Raw genomic sequence first — 16,518 nt, forward strand, 5'->3', positions numbered from 1 at the left:
GTTACTGCTCATCTGGTGTCCTCAGCACCTTGACTGACACATCTGTGGCTGCTGGCACTGCACAGGGCCTGCTGAGTTTGCCAGTGATCGGTGGAGAGCAGACAGCGTGCCCGGGGAGGAGGAGGCATGGAGAGGCTGATGGAATATTGACCTGGTGACTGCAGAGAGCCAGAGGGGGAAGAGGTGCTGTGAGGGTGATGAGGCCCTGGCAGAGGCTGCCCAGAGAAGTCGTGGATGCCCATCCCTGGAAGTGTCCAAGGCCAGATTGGATGGGGCTCGGAGCAACCTGGTCTAGTGGAAGGTGTCCCTGCTCATGGCAGGGGAGTTGGAACTGGATGATCTTTAAGGTCCCTTCCAACCCAAACCATTGTGTGATTCTATGAGAATTTTCATCTCAAAAGACAAAAAAGAAGACCTGGTCACACAAAGCCAGGCTGTCTTTGTCCAGCTCAGATTGCTGCAATTCAAATCATACCATTGCACAGACATCTGTTGCTAGGATCTGGTTTTCAGCGATAAAGATAAATTTGTTTTGCTCAGGTGCATCCTCATCCCAACAGAAACCTCAGGGGATGCCACTGATCTGGCTGTTCTCCCACTATGGAGCAGAGGCTGCAGTTCAGTTTGTGAACACGGTGACACACACAACTCACCTGTCCACAGACCTGTCCAGTGACTGGCAGCTCCCAGATAGCGAGTCATCAGGGCTGATGAAAGCTTCAAGCATCTGACAGAGAAAGAAAAGGGGAAACAATAAGACCATGCACTGTAGCTCTTCAAGCTCCAGAACTAGCAGACCTCTGCAGGGTCATCCACTTACTATGCCCTCCCTGCATTATTGCTCTTTCCAACTGCTATTTGCTGGTAGGAAAACTGAAGCAAAGATAATTAGCACCCTGATGTTCAAAGCGTGCGGAGAAGTCAATGAGATTCAAAGTGCTCAAAGTATTTGTGAGAAATAATAATACTACTACAAAAGGAAAATATGTATCAGGACACAAATGATGTGCCCAAGGCCAAGTGGATATTGTGTACCACAGCCAGGATTGCAGCCCTGGACTCCTGACTTCCCGAGCTGCCCTGGCACACAAGCCCAGCCTTCCTCTCTGCTGATAAGCGCAGCATCATCAGGGTTTTTGGCTGGAGGAACCGGCTTGGCTCTCACCAGCCCAGTGAGTCAAAAGCTGCATTTGTGTTGCTTCCTGGATGAGACATTGTACTGGCCAGGGTTATTTATAGCTGTTTAGTAACAATAGAGGGTTTGTATGGAGTGGTAAACCCTGGGGCTGTGTGGACTTCCACACGGAGCAGAGCCTGCTCCAGGCCACGCTGTGCTGCCACAGTGCCATGCTCCCTCCTGGCTATGGACACTCACCAACCCTTGCTCCACAGCTCATTCCTGGGAAAGCTCAGCGACGAGGGTTAAACACCACGTGGAGCCACACTCTGCTGGTTCACACATCGCTCCTCCTTCCCCAACAGCCTCCCTTTCCACAGGCTGTTCCTGTCAGCCCTCCCTCAGATGGTTCTCATAACAGCTCCTGCTGTTTTGGCCAGGCAGTCCCAACTGCAAAGTGCAATTTTTCTCTGCTTCCTAGTTTTTACCCCAAAACCTCCTCATTCAAAGTGCACTAGGCCAAAGAGCAGCAAGAACTCTGGTAGAATCCACTCCCCACTTCTGCCAGCCATGCCAGCTCTCTTCCAGCAGTAAATGCTGAAACAGACTCATTTCTCAAAAGCATAAAATTGGGAATTGGAGCATGCTCCATACTCAGCCTCTGCTCATCTGCCAGGCTGGTCTCAAGACCACAGTTACATCACAGGCTTGCACAGGGGCATTCCCCAAAAGGCAGCCAGCTCCAGCTTCTGAGTGGTTTTCCATGAGGCACTTATGGAAGCAGCAGTACAAGGACATTCTAAAGGCAAAGCCCATGCAGGGGAAAGCACAGCTGCTCAATGATGAAAACCAAAAAACCCCAAACCATTCCCCAAACCCCTTCTCCCTGCATTTCATTCACCAGCAAAGGGCTGCAGGCCACCCACAGCGTGATGTTGGGGAAAAGCAAGGAGAGCATCTGGGAACCTTCATCAGGAGCAGGCTTGGGGCTCTGAATTAATGGAGCTCCATAAACAGCCGGTGGAGCTGGGCTGATTTACACTCAAGGGGGCCACGGGGACCCTCCCCCTGTATGCACACACACACTTTGTCTTAATCCTCCCCAACATGTTTGGGAGGCATTTGAAAACAACAGAGAGCCAACTTTTGGCTGCAAGGAGCACATGATACATCTGCACTTTGACGCTGCCAAGACTCACCCAGAGTGACTTCTTATTTTATTAAGGGCTGTATAATAAACTGTTGAAAACACAACTTTGCCATGGAAACACTGGCACAGCCTGCATGCAAATGTGGAGCTAGTGGGTGCTTTTTGAGTGTAGGAAACACACATCACCCCAGGGACATCCTTGGGGGCCAAGCACAGCAGCCTGATGGATTAAGCTTAGTCCCTTCCAGATGTCCCTCCATGTCCTTCCTGTAAACTCTGGATCTTAGTCCTATATTTCCAGGAGCTTTGCAAGAATGACATGTGCCCAGACAGCCCAGCTGACTTCACAGGATCTACACTAAGCTCTTCAGAGCTATAGATTGAGCAGAAATGCAAATGAAAAGGGAGGTATAAGCTGCTCCCACTCTGGTCCCTCAACACTGCACAGATTCCCTCCTCGTGGGTACCAAATTGACTGAAGGATGAGGTACTGCTCATCACTGAGGAACTTGCTGCTCTTTTATTACTGAGGGACTGGGATATACAATCTCCTTATTAAGAAAGTTAAAAAATATATAAAATGGGGGAAAGACAGAGACACAAAACCACAGAGGCTGTGGGCAGAGCCAAGAACTGTAACTGGAGCTCAGGCAGAAACACCACATGGGAAGCAGCCAGAGCTGCTGATATCCCCGGGCTGTTGCAATCGCAGGCAATCAGTTTCTTGGCACATTCCCTCATGGTCCCGGGATCTGGGAATGCTGTGGCCACGAGGGCCTGGCAGCTGGTGCACATGTGTGCCCCAGATCTGTGCTGCTCCAGAGCTACCCGAGGTGCCGGGCACATTTGCCATCCCCACTGGAGCTGGCTCTCAGGGTTCCTGGAAATCAGGCCCAACTTTCCCAGGCATGTCAAGCCTGGGGGCACCCATTCCTGGAAAAAGCTGGCCCGAGCCCCAAGCACAGGCACTGCTGGGGATTTAATGGTGGGAAGGGCTCTCACAGCGCAGCCTCCTCACACCCAGCGCTGTCCCAGTTTCACCCACACCCCAGCCCCACTCACGTTCTGGTCCATGGTCTCGGGGATGAACTCGCCCTCGCTGTTGATGCTGGTGTAGGATCCCTGGCGGGCGATCTGCTGCTGCTCCTCAGGAACGCTCCCCGGCGGCGGAGAGCTCCGGCCGGTGTGCAGAGAGCCTAGGACAGGGACAGACACAGGTCAAGGACAGAACCTGCCAATCCGAATCCTTCCAGAAATGCTGTTCCAGTGATCCCAGAGATCTCCTGGAGATGCTGCTGGGTTGGAACTCGCGCGGATGGGAGTGGAGCTAGAGGTGCGATGCTGTTTATGGGCATCCTCCAAAGCTGTGGCAACAGGGAAAGTTTGTTACTGTAGCAGACTTGATCTTCAACACACCCTGGATCCTAAGAGTTGTCACTGTATCCAGGTGCCATGCCGGAAAGGAAAGAGCTCTGGAGTTCTGCTGTGGTACAATCAGTCCATCTCAAAGCAAACCACAAACTCCAAACCCACCTCCCCTTTGACCTCTGGGCATTCCCTCCCTGGAGCAGGTCACTGCCTTGTTCAGCCACCTGGGAAACAGCCTGGCTGTGCCCAGTGCAACATCACTGAAACACTTGTTATATGGAAAATGATTTGCACTCAAATACCCTCTTCTCTCCCTTTTCCCTATTTGAAAGTAAAGAGGAAGGAAAATCAGCCCTCAAATCCAAAAACCCCAGGGCAGTAGTGACCTATGGGATCAGTTTGTCCCATCTTTGGCCAAGGGAATTGTCTCCCCATCTATAGCCCCAGTGCCTCTACCCTGTGCATCCTGTGCACAGACAGCAAAGCTTCCTCTGGCTCCCTCCCAGGGCTCCTTTAGCAGAAGGTGATTTCCATTTTGCACCTGGGAGAGAACTCCACAGCTTCTTTATGAAGATTTACTCCTTTACTCCCCAAATCCACTCTATCCTCGCGCCTTTTCCAGCTTTAGGGATTGCTGCCTTTGCCTGGCCCAGTTGCACAGTCTTGGCTCTGCCTGACTCCCTGTAGTCCCTCCCCTCCATCCCTGTGCTGTCATTACTCCATGGCAAGCAATTGCTGACGGAGATCTGTGCAGCTCTGTGCTGGAGCTTCAGCTGGTCGGCATCGTGCAACGTGAGCTTTCACACAGCACAACAACTTGTTTTCATGCAGACTTCTGAAAAGCACACATCCTTCAGGAGATAGAAAGCACATGGGGATGTGTTTCCTCCCATTTTGTGGCGCTCTTACCAGTTCTTACTAACAACATGCCCAGGCTAAGCACAAGAGAAAGGTACTGGAAGGAGGCCTATCCCATCATGGAACGTCAACACTGATTTATCAACACAACACTTCTGCCTCTTCTGCTGCTGTTCTGCATCACAGTCACTGTGCCAGAGGGATCTCTGGCATAAATCCATCTGCGTGATCAACACTACGAACCTGAATTCCCACCTTTCACTTCAGCAGATACACATCAGGAGCTGCTAATGTTAACAGTGTCACACCAGCATTAAAGATCATTAAATCAGGCTTTTTTGCTGGATTTATACCAAACACACAGATTTGTCTGTCCCATGCTACATGTTCCTTCTGACTCCTTGCTCAGATTGTAAAAATAAAAGTCATATGGCTTTGAGTTACTTTTTTTTTCCCTTCTTCCTATTTTCTCCTTCACAGATTTCCTGCAGGATAAGAACACAGTGAAAAAACTCCAACTGAAGTAATGCCAAGATCAAGAGGAGAGAATCTCTTGAGTGCTGCAGCACTCATAATGAACTGGCTTTCCACCAGCCTTAAAACAAAACCAGTTGGGAAGTACAGCATCCTCTCTTTGAAGATAAATAAACAGGCTTTTAACTACTGAGCAGTTCGGGCACCCTGGATAAATCACTGCATCAGCAGCCCCTCGTTTGCTTAGCAGATGCCAATCTGGAATGCAGCACAAGGACATTCAGGTGGCTCTTGACCCAAAAAGCTGCTGGAGGATTCAGTGTGGTGTAAGTGCTCTATCTTAGCTCTGCTGAGCATTTCTGTTGCTGCTGCAATGAGGTGTGGGTCTGCTCATGCACTGTTGGGATCTCTTGCTCCAACAACCCATTTGTTATCCAGAAACCCTTTGACTATGATTCTACAAAGAGCTGTACATGCCCTGTTTGACTCTGAACCCAGGGAGTTAAACAAGATTTATCACAAGCACAAAGACTTTGCATGATCTCGCATTAAGCCTTTGCCTGTAACAACTACTCCCAGCCATAGATCAGCTGTGTTTGACCTTCCAGAGTCACACTTCCTGCCAAAAACTTTAAAAGGGGATAAGACACCAGCTATTTCCCAGCAGGTAAGGAAATTAAACAAAGCGCTTAGGCTTGTGCATGCCTGGGAACTGCTGGAGTGAAGCAGATCCCTTTTCAGCCAGGCTGTTTGGGTAGAAGTGCTGCCCGAAGTCATTCATGCAGCTTCACACCTCCAGGAGCACTGGTTGCTGCTGCTTTGCATCCATGCATGCTCTTCCAGCTGGGAGGAACATGGGGAGGTGCTGGGAGCAGAGCTCTGGAGCTCAGGGTCAATTCCCTGCTCCAGCCCTAGCCTGCCCTGTTAACAAAACCTCCGGCAGTCCCAGGGCTGCTGGAGGAGGGGAGGAATGGAAAAGAGGGGTCAGAGGAAGAGGGCAACAGGGGTACTTCATGGCAGGCTTAATTCATAGTGGGGAAAACACAAGGCACATGGGATATACTGGATAATGCTGATTAACCCACCCTGAGGCAGAGGAAGAAACAGACAGAAAAGCCCAGATGTGCCTGCTTGACACATCACAGATGCTCTTTGCACTGGACCTAATACTCAAGAAACAGCAGCAGCACCAGGCAGGGAGAGGAGGCCCCCAAGGAACTGTCCTGGAGTCTGTGGGATTACATGTCAGCTCCAGTGGGGATGGGGCAGGCTGTGAGGCACTTCTGGACAGGCAGAGCACTGGTCAGATCTGTTTAGGATTCCTGAACTCAGAGAAACTCTGCAAATTGGCACTGGTTGAGCACCTGACCTCGGTTACTCTCTGCAGCAAGGTGCTTTGGGAGGGATTCCTGCTCCATGTTACACACACAAATGCAAAGCCATATTTGTGAGACAAGAGCACAGCGTGTCCTGAGGACAGAGAGCCGGGACAGCACGGAGACTCCCAGTCACTGCTGGCACCCACAGAAATAAACATCTCTGAAACAGCTATCAAGAATCTGTCTGTCCATATATATTTCCTTTCCACGGGACTCCTGGTTTGATATATGCGTGTTGCAGGATCCCCACTGCAACATGCATGCTCTTCCAGCTGGGAGGAACATGGGGAGGTGCTGGGAGCAGAGCTCTGGAGCTCAGGGTCAATTCCCTGCTCCAGCCCTAGCCTGCCCTGTTAACAAAACCTCCGGCAGTCCCAGGGCTGCTGGAGGAGGGGAGGAATGGAAAAGAGGGGTCAGAGGAAGAGGGCAACAGGGGTACTTCATGGCAGGCTTAATTCATAGTGGGGAAAACACAAGGCACATGGGATATACTGGATAATGCTGATTAACCCACCCTGAGGCAGAGGAAGAAACAGACAGAAAAGCCCAGATGTGCCTGCTTGACACATCACAGATGCTCTTTGCACTGGACCTAATACTCAAGAAACAGCAGCAGCACCAGGCAGGGAGAGGAGGCCCCCAAGGAACTGTCCTGGAGTCTGTGGGATTACATGTCAGCTCCAGTGGGGATGGGGCAGGCTGTGAGGCACTTCTGGACAGGCAGAGCACTGGTCAGATCTGTTTAGGATTCCTGAACTCAGAGAAACTCTGCAAATTGGCACTGGTTGAGCACCTGACCTCGGTTACTCTCTGCAGCAAGGTGCTTTGGGAGGGATTCCTGCTCCATGTTACACACACAAATGCAAAGCCATATTTGTGAGACAAGAGCACAGCGTGTCCTGAGGACAGAGAGCCGGGACAGCACGGAGACTCCCAGTCACTGCTGGCACCCACTGGAGCCTTTCATGTTCCCTTCTGATTTTTTTATTTAAGAAGTGCCTTTCATGCAGTATGTGCAGAGCTCGTGGTGCTGCACGTACAGCCAGTTCCCCTGTGCCAGGCTTGGCTTCCCTCCGCCCCCACATTCCCTGGCTTCATCTTCCCCTGCTCTTCCCAAAACTTCGCCCATTACTGACCAGCACCATGCAGGGAAGAGAAGCCCCTTAACAGCCAGAGCTGGGGAGGGTTTGCTGGCAGCTACCACCGCTCACAGCTGCAGCCACGGGGAGCCCAGCCCTGGGATGACGCTCCCGAACGAGGGACACGACGTCAGGATGTGCTGGCAGAAACACCAGGCTCAGGACAGGGCTGCACAGGAGGAAGAGAGAAACCTGCTGGAAAATTCTCACTGGTCCTGTCAAGGGGAGCTCTGAGCAGATGGACCCAATCTCCCTCAATTTCTTCTTTTCCAGTGGGATGCCTACACATCTCCCTCCTCTCCATGCTGATCCCTCTGAGGATGGATTCCTAAGTCTTGATTTAAGGCAAATTTAGGGTACTTTTAAACTAATAAGCAAGAGCCTATTTTCTAGCCCTGAAGCAGCTGGCATGATGCACACAGATAAATTCTCCTCCTCAAAACAGTGTGGGTCTCATCCATCCTAACTCCTGCAACACTCCTGGTCTGGAGAGGGCTGGCAGGCACATGAAGTGATGGCTCAGCAGCCTGGTTTTCCATGGAAAAAACCCAGCAAAATAAAGCTTTTGGCAAATGTTTCCACTGAAATGGTGATGCTGGAATGGGGCTCTTAAATAATTTGTGGATAATGTTCTGAAACATGTATTTCTTCAAAGTAAATAAAAACAATCCCCAGTTATCTGAAAATCCAGAACCCAAAAAGATTTTAATCCAAGTTTCCTTGCTCTTTTGCTGGCCACCAAAAACCTGGAAGGGGATTTCCACTGAAAAAGTTTATGGGGGGAAAAAAAAAAAAAAATTGACTTTGCATAAGGTTTTTCAGGGACACAGAGTGAAGACATTTTCTGCCCAGAAGGAGCAAAAATAGCTACATCTTCCCCAGAACATCTACCTCCCTTTCCAGTGTGCTTGTGCCAATAACATACAGTTTTATTATTTTCCGCTGCTGTTTACATGGCAGAGTCAGCAGAAAAACACGAGACATCTCAGAAACATGGAGAACATGACCCTGAACTGCCTTGTATTATAAAGACACTTTAAATCTCCTTTTAAATGTGGTTTCAAGAGAAAAGCTGAACTGAGTTAAAATCCTCTTTTGGTGGCAACCACTTTGGTGACAGCAGAAGGAAAACACTGAAATGCCTTGTGACTGCAAATGAATAATAGTTTCTCCTACAGAATTCCCAGCCTCTTAGGATGCCTTTTGACTGTGCACCAAGTTCAGTGAAATCCCTGCTTCGGGAAACCAGAACAGCATCATGTCTGTCTGTCTATTCCCTGGGTTTTATGCTCCATTTGAAATGCTGCTCTCCCTTTCAGCTCACTGGAGTTTCTGCCCAGCTGCTGGATCGCCCACTTCTGACTCAGGAGGTCAAAAATGCATCTGCTGGATTGTGAGTGCCTCCTAAGCAGAGCTTCAGTAGCTTCGTGCAGACCCCAGATAACCCTAAGAGAGGAGTGACCTTCTGTTATCATGCAGAGGGCTTGTTGAAACCTCTTTGCAAGACTGATGGTTTACACGGAAAAAGAAACAGAGCTATGACTGATGCTTGACCATATAACAGTGCCAAGGACTCTGGGTTTGGTGCATTAGCTCCTGAAAATCCCAACATTAGCACACTCTGCATCCCACAGCTGGTGCTGCCCAGTGCTCTTCCTCCATTACCTTGACTAAAGCAGCACATTATGCCCATTCCTCCACTCTGCTCTTCAAGCATTCCCTCAAAATCCATTTGTACCTCAGGCTCTCACCCTTGCAGAGCAGATATCTCACCCTTTGTCTGCCTTGTTTAAGCTCAGGGTGTTCTTAAGGCAGTGACACCTCACAGTCAGTGGTGCAGACCTGGTCAGGAACCAGCAGCTCCAAAACAGTAAGGACAGGCCAAAGCATGGCATAAAAGCTGGTAGGAAAGCCTTAACTTTGCAAGAACCCATCTTCCCACTAGCACAGCTACACATGGAATCAATTCTGCCCATCCTGCTCCGCTCACACGACAGTGCCAGCTCCCAGTGCCACAGCTCTTTGCTGGCCCACATTAACAGCCTAACATGTGCCAAGTAAAAGGGCAGCAGAGATGTTTTTCTCCAGCACAGTTTCTACTGAGACTCTGTGCTTTACCACATATTTATGTGTGCCTTTCATTCAGGGTCATCTACTGACCCTGCCAAACTCTCAGGAGCCATGGGAGCTAGGAGAAAAAAAGCCAACAGAAGAAGACAACCCTGGTACATCCCAGCACCGGGCCCAAAGACAGCCCTTGCACACGTGCCACCCATCCCTGGCATCAGTAAGAGCTGGGCATGGCTGCACAAGGGGTGTGTTGGACCTACCCTAGAAGAACATTTTCTGTACATCTTGTCTGAGATGCAGCAAACCACAGGATATTTTATCAAGGCAGCACAGGCTATGAAACAGAGAAGGAGCGAGTCCTTGGAGAAAAACACTCTTTTGTTGCACAGAGTTTGGAAGTATTTTGTGCCATATAAGTACAAAGGATCTTTAGAGGATGAAGCTTATCTCCACATGTATTTCTGAAGGAGGGCCCCACTTTATTCAAGGCTGTCAGCTCTACAGGTGGCAAGAACCTGCATGCAAATGACAGGGATCTCTAGAAATTACCCTATAACCTGCACCCACAGACATGGCAGAGAATATTCTCTGTGTGAAACAATCATTAATCCTGCCTGTAGGTTGGAATGTGAATAATTATACCCCTGTTATACAGTCCTACATATTGCTTTACGAGTTCTGCACAAAGCACCCTACAAAATCCTACAAGGCTCTTCACACAAAAGCTCCTACACACAGCTGATCAACAGGATTTCAAAAAGCTCAGAGCATTTTAGAAAGCAAGAAAAGCATAAACTCAAGTCCAGAAAACCAAAGAGAAAACCACAAAAGGCTACAAACAAACTCCGGTCCCTGCAGGGCTGCAAGAGGAGATCAGGCATTTGCCAGCCTGGCTTCAGGGTTTCAGCACCTCTGAAGGAAAGGGATGCTTCCCTTCCCCTGGAATGTGACCACTGTAAAACACCGCACACACTCATTCCCCTGAGAAACCCCAAAAACAGCTACCACAGATGTCACTTCACTAACAAGCACAGGGACATGTATTTGGTCTCTGTGTGGTAAAGCTGGTCCCAACCCAGGAGCTAAGGAGCCCAAGCCCACTTAACTACATTATTCTGCCACCTGGGAAAGGGGGACAGATACTGAGAGAACAACAGCATGTGGTTAAAGGAATAGCCAAAGGTTCCAAACAGCCTTGGCTTTCTATAGATTCTCATTCTTCACTTTGATAAAGCTCAGTGGCATCAAATTCTCTGGAAATTTTTGTCACTGCATTTCCCACCCCCAAATTACACCCCAGGTCCCCCGTTCTCTTCACTTTTGTGCTCAAAGGGACTCTGCTCAGCACAACCTTGCCCAGCCTGCAGAGTCTCTTCCTCAGGCTGAGGACAAGCAGCAACTGCACTGAATTATTGTGGGGGCCATCAGGGTGGCCATCCAGATTGTAACACACAGAGGGTTGTGACAAACAAAGAGGAAGGGGGCGGTGGCCATGTAGAAATAGCACAAAACACCCCACAGAGCGTTGCATTTCACTGACCTGTCGAATACTTGCGCGTCCTCTCGGAGTCTTTGTACAGGGATCCCATGATATCACCCATGGATCTGGAGATCCTCATTTCATGCTGCTTGCTGTTGTTCGGCTGCAGGAGCTGGTAATCAGACAAAGGGAATGATCAGGCTTGGCCAGAGCCCTGTGGACACACGATGTGAAACCCTGTATTTGGCTCCCCGTGACCCTATTACCCAAGAACTATAAAAACAAAAAAAAAAAAAGAAAGAAAGAAAGAAGACATGCACGTAATCTAGAGCGATCCAAAAACCATTCACAAACAATTCACATCTGTTAATAAAACACTCTAATAAGACTAAGCTCCCACTGATAATGGCAAATACAGATATTTGACATAAAAGACTGTTCCTGTACTGCATCATCTCCAGATAGATACAGAGACTGATCACTGAACTGAAAACACTGCCAATCCCAAAATCAGCACCTCTCCTCCAGGCTCCCTAGACTCCAGGGGCAGCCTAGGCACTGCAGAGGTTCCTCTGTAAGAGGGCAGAGGAACAGAGAGTGGAAGGTCAGGGAAGATAGGTAAGGGAAGAGCAAAAAAATGCATATCCAGCTGGTAGCTTGGTAGTGACCAGGTTTTACCAAGATACTAAGACCACCTAAGATCACGAGCCGTGATTTTGTGATAATTTAATGTATGACCTCGGAGCCGTGTGTTCTCACCCACAGGAGCATGGCCACGTGCTGCTGGAAGAGATGGGCCTGCTCTCAAAGGCAGGCAGGAATCTACCTGGCTCCTCTGCTCTCAGCAGCTGACTTGCAATACTGCTGTGTTCCTACAGATTGCCCCATTCCCACACAGGGTTTAGGAAACCCCAACTGATGGCTCAGTTTCCCCCTGGCACTCTGGTCCCTGCACTTTCCAAGCCTCTCAAAAGGAGTGGAGAAGCTCCAGGGGCTGTGAGCACGAGCAGTAGCACACGGGTAAGCACTGAGTTTCAAGACTCCCAGTCTCTCCAGCACTTCTAGGAAATAAACAGAAGAAACAGAGTTGCAACATCTACAAATCCCTTGCTTTGCAGCCTGCGCTTGGGGCAGCACGACATGTGCTTTGGCAAGACACTCTGTGCAAGTGAGGTCAAGCTAACAGGCTTAACTGCAAAACCACTGAGCTCAGGAAAAACTAATAAATAAATAAAGATGGAAAAAACCCAGACAGTTCTGCATGAGACCGAAGGATTCTCTGGTTTGCTCTTCCCAGCATTTAGCACTGCCAGCAGCACGTGGAGGGAACAGTCCCCACGCTGCCACCCAGCATGGCAAGGACCAGGGCATCACCTTGAGTACAGACCAGAGGTGACAAAGGAATGGTGGAAGCACCTCTAGGAAGAAAGCACAAAGGGTTCTCTCAGGGTTTAACCTTGTTTGAGGGTCAGTCTGGTATTTAAGCCTTCACAGGATGCAGGAGGAGCTGGAGGGAGCTGAGCTCAGCCTCTGGGCTACTATCACAGGAAGATTTCCAAGTAGCTGAGCCAGAGCAGGGCTGACCCCCCTCATAACCAGCTTGCCCTCTGCTCTGCACCGTCAGGAGACTCTTTTCCACTCCCCAACACAATAACAAGGCATCTGATTCCGGACACAAAAGAGCAGAGAAGGTGAAGGGCTCACATTCGCTTTCTTTGGAGCGCTCACAAGGATCCGCAGGCTCTTTAGGGAAGGGCTCAGCTCCAACTGTTCCATTGCTTCGTCCAAATCTTCCTGGGATTTCAGTGGGATCAGGAGCTGGGAAGGATTAAACAAATACCAGAGAATGGCAATGTCACACTTTTGGGTAAATAGAAGGAGCCAGATTCTTACAGGGAGCAGTTTGGGAACTGGGGGACGAGGGAGGGACCCAAGCAGGTGATGGAAAACGGAGCCCCCGCGCTCTCCAGCTTGCCGAGCTCTAACATTTTCTTCCAAGACCTCATCTACTGAGGAACAGATGCAAAAAAAATCACAACAAACAACATCTGCAAGAAGAAAGCTTAAAGGTCACACCAGCAATCCAGCTAGTGGGAAAAAGAGAGGGCTGGGATGAAACCTTGGGCTTGCTGCCTGCTACTCTGGGGCTGCTCTGATTCTGCAGGCAGGACCTGCTGCTACCCAGCCCCAAAACAACCCCACACATTCTTCTTGGGTTGATGGTCATGCAGTGGTGCTCCAAGACACCAGTGAGTTACACCCAAGGATTTACTCTGGCAGATGCTTTGTGCCCTTCCCTACTGCTGCAGCCCGTGTTCCTGCACACTGACACAGCTCCCGAGTGCCTGGCCATCAGGTGAAACCAGGGAACATCCCACAAATAAGAGTCTTTTCCTTTTGATGTGAAAGGTGTGCATTGCTCTCCTTCCAAGAACCACTTCTTTCACTCCCAGCAGAACAAATTCAGCTTCTGCTCTTTGTAAGAACAGAGAACTACACAGTGCTGTGTCTGTCAGGCAGCAAGAAGTCCTGATGTTTTCCTGGGAAATGGCAGACTGTTGCCCTCATACTTTCACGGGGAATCTGACCCTCCCAACATTGCTGTGTGGTGTACCATGTCCTGCAGACAGCCTGCAAAGCCTCCAATGCCCCACACAGCTGCACTTCAGAGGAGCTCCATGGCCTTCTGTTGCCCTGGGCTAAGATTAAAAGCACATCTTCTTGCCCCTCATTCTGGGATATTCTGCCTAATCGCACACCAAACAGGCCTCGGCCCCTGCAGGTTGCCTCGGGCACTGAATCCGGCCAACACAGCACATGTTATTCTCATGCCTGTGCCAAAGTACACGGTAATTCCACTGACCAAAGGCACCGAGCAGCCACAGCTCCCAGCAGACTCTCACTGGTCTTACTGGGAGCCACAGTTTCCCAGAACTCCCGAAAAGTGGGTGATCAGGGCTCCTGCCACCAGCCACAGCAAATCCACCTCAGAGCAGCTGCCACACACAATGACACTCACAAGCCAACTGGGACAGCCTTTTGATCCCAGGGTGTTGCCAAGGGTTTGGCTGTTGGCCAGTAGGCAAATACACCTCAGACTGTGCTCCTGGCCTTATAGCCAAGAAGGCCAGTGATATCCTGGGGTGCATTGGGAAGGGCATTCCCAGCAGGTCAGGGAGGGGATCCTGCCCCTCTGCTCAGACCTGTGAGGCATATCTGGAGTGCTGTGCCCAGTTCTGGACTTCTCAGGACAGGAGGAACATGGAGCTCCTGGAGTGGGTCCAGCAGAGGCTACAAGAAAAATTAAGGGACTGGAGCATCTCTCTTACAAGGAAAAGCTGAGGAAGCTGGGGCTGTTCAGCCTTCAGAGGAGACACTGAGAGGGGACATCACCAAGGTCTGTCCGTGTCTGCAGGGAGGGCTCAGAGCACAGACCAGGCCCTGCTTCGTAGGGCCCAGCAAGGGTACCAGAGGAATGGGCAGGAACTGATGCTCAGGAAATTCCACCTGAACATGAGGAAGAACTTCTTTGTGCAGTGACTGAGCACTAGACAGATTGGGTCTGTCTAGAGGGTGAGGAGCCTCCTCACTGGGATATTCCAGAGCTGTCTGGGCACAATCCTGTGCCATGTGCTTCTCTCTCTTCTTGACCCTGCTTAAGAAGGGAGGCTGGACCGGATGACCGACTGTGGTGCCTTCCAACCTGACCCATTCTGTGATGTCCTCTCATCCTTCATTCATATTTGAGTGAACAACCTGTGTTCCCTGCAGATATCAGACAAAGATGATACTCAATACATCTCCCAAATGCAGTGCTCAGCCTACTCCCTTAAGAGGTGGAGAGGTTCCATTGGGGAGCCCTCTTTAAGTTCACAAAGGCTCCACAGCAAGGTTCTGCCTCAAGCAGACAAGGCTCCTCCCCTACACTCACCCCGACAGAACTGAGAATGGTGAAGAGCTGCTCTCCCTTGTTTCACCACCAAGCAGAACTTGACTCTGAACTCTAAGCACAGCCCCGCTGCCCACCCATCCTTTTACTGAGCTCCTCACAAGTGTTCAGAGCGATCCCCCAGCTGCTGCTCCAAACAGAATGTTCTATAAGGTCACCCCATCTCTCTCCAAGATCACAACATGAACATGTTTGTGTGCCTCCTTCACAGGAGCCAAAAACAGGGAGAAATTGCCCTCTTGTAAAAGGGACTGGAGCTAGTATTTAGCTTGGCTTTACCTATTACCCACATCTGGCAAGAAAATTCTGCTCCAGTTGGCTTCCAGACTGTGGCACATATGGGTATGAGGAACAGCCATCTGCTAGTCAATGCAGACTCATGCAGAACCATGGAAGTAATTGCCAGGATGGATTTCCAGCAACCAGGTTTATTTGATCTAAAGACTGAGTAGCCTCGATTAACAGCAAAGTTTACCTACAGAGAAGTTGCACTAAATAGAGCTTATTAGATTTTTTTTTCCTGCTTTTAAATGGTAAGTCCCCCCTTAGTGGGGGACTTGATGTCTCTCCACTGCAGGTCGAGAAAGTGAGAGCAAAGGCTGAGGTTTCACCAACTGCAGCAGCGCTGCCAGACCTCACTCCGTAAGACACCGCAGAAAGCCAAAGAATTGTAGGAAACAGGGTTGGGGAAAAATCTGAGAGGTCAATTAGTTCATCTTCCTGCCCAATGCAGGACCAACTGGCATCAACAATTCTCGACAAATGTTTGTTAAATATGCTTTTATCTCCTCCTTCCCCCCCCCATAATGGTGCCTCTACCATTTCCCCAGGCTTTAACTCTCCCTAAGATCCAGATCAATGCTGAGGGCAGCCTCGGAGGAGACATCGGGAGGTCAGAGGAGAAGTGGTGGCACATCGAGGTTCAGGGAACTTCTGCCCAAGGTCACATCATAAGTTGGTGTCTGTGCTGCCCCTGGCCAGGCCAGGTTTTGCTGTCCCACTCCTCAGAAAGCCCAGCCTAGAACTAACACAGATGTGCCCCATGGGGGACACCCATGGCCAGGCCCTGCTCTTATCTACACCAGCCCCAGCCTGCTGATTCCGTGGTCCCACCAGGATGTGATTCATGCATGCCCCTGCTCCACCCAGCTGGCATGCTCATCTCACTGCTCCTGGCTTCAGGACTCCTCCTTCACCAGGTCGGGGACTGCCACTCGGTGAGATTTTGCAGGGGCTTGCTGACCTCGGTGTAAATTTAGTCTACAAGGTGCCACAACAAGAGAGATGTCTGATGGCAGCAAAGAATTACTGCACAGTTCCCTTGGAGCATAAAGACAGGATGAAATATTTAACTGCAATGAGTCTGTGGTCACGTTCCCTCTGAGACTTGTAGCCATGACACCCCAAACCCTGACCCAGGAGTCAGATGCTGGAGTGTCACCACATGGACACGTAGGCTATGTCCCCAAAGATCCCTCTTGTCTGTTTATAGTGTTTCCACAACGACAACCCTGAATTACTACTTCTCAGACAT

The 16,518-nt window shown here is 50.0% G+C and overlaps 1 protein-coding gene across 3 annotated transcripts in view; it reads right to left on the reverse strand.

Moving 5' to 3' along the window:
- The window catches only part of LOC103623939 (mitogen-activated protein kinase kinase kinase 3-like), a 76,473-nt gene that overhangs the window by 13,860 nt on the left and 46,095 nt on the right, over positions 1-16,518 (reverse strand). For 2 of the 3 annotated variants that reach the window (XM_017746730.1, XM_008643120.2), the window contains exons 6-9: positions 12,740-12,853; positions 11,096-11,207; positions 3,330-3,463; positions 654-727 (exon numbers count right to left, since the gene is read on the reverse strand). In XM_017746730.1, the coding sequence (XP_017602219.1) occupies positions 654-727; positions 3,330-3,463; positions 11,096-11,207; positions 12,740-12,853 (434 nt within the window). The remainder of the gene's footprint in view (positions 1-653; positions 728-3,329; positions 3,464-11,095; positions 11,208-12,739; positions 12,854-16,518) is intronic. The other variant, XM_017746731.1, reaches the window with a different exon arrangement.

The sequence above is a fragment of the Corvus brachyrhynchos genome, unplaced genomic scaffold (genome assembly GCF_000691975.1).
Source record: "Corvus brachyrhynchos isolate BGI_N302 unplaced genomic scaffold, ASM69197v1 scaffold18, whole genome shotgun sequence".
NCBI lineage: Eukaryota > Metazoa > Chordata > Aves > Passeriformes > Corvidae > Corvus > Corvus brachyrhynchos.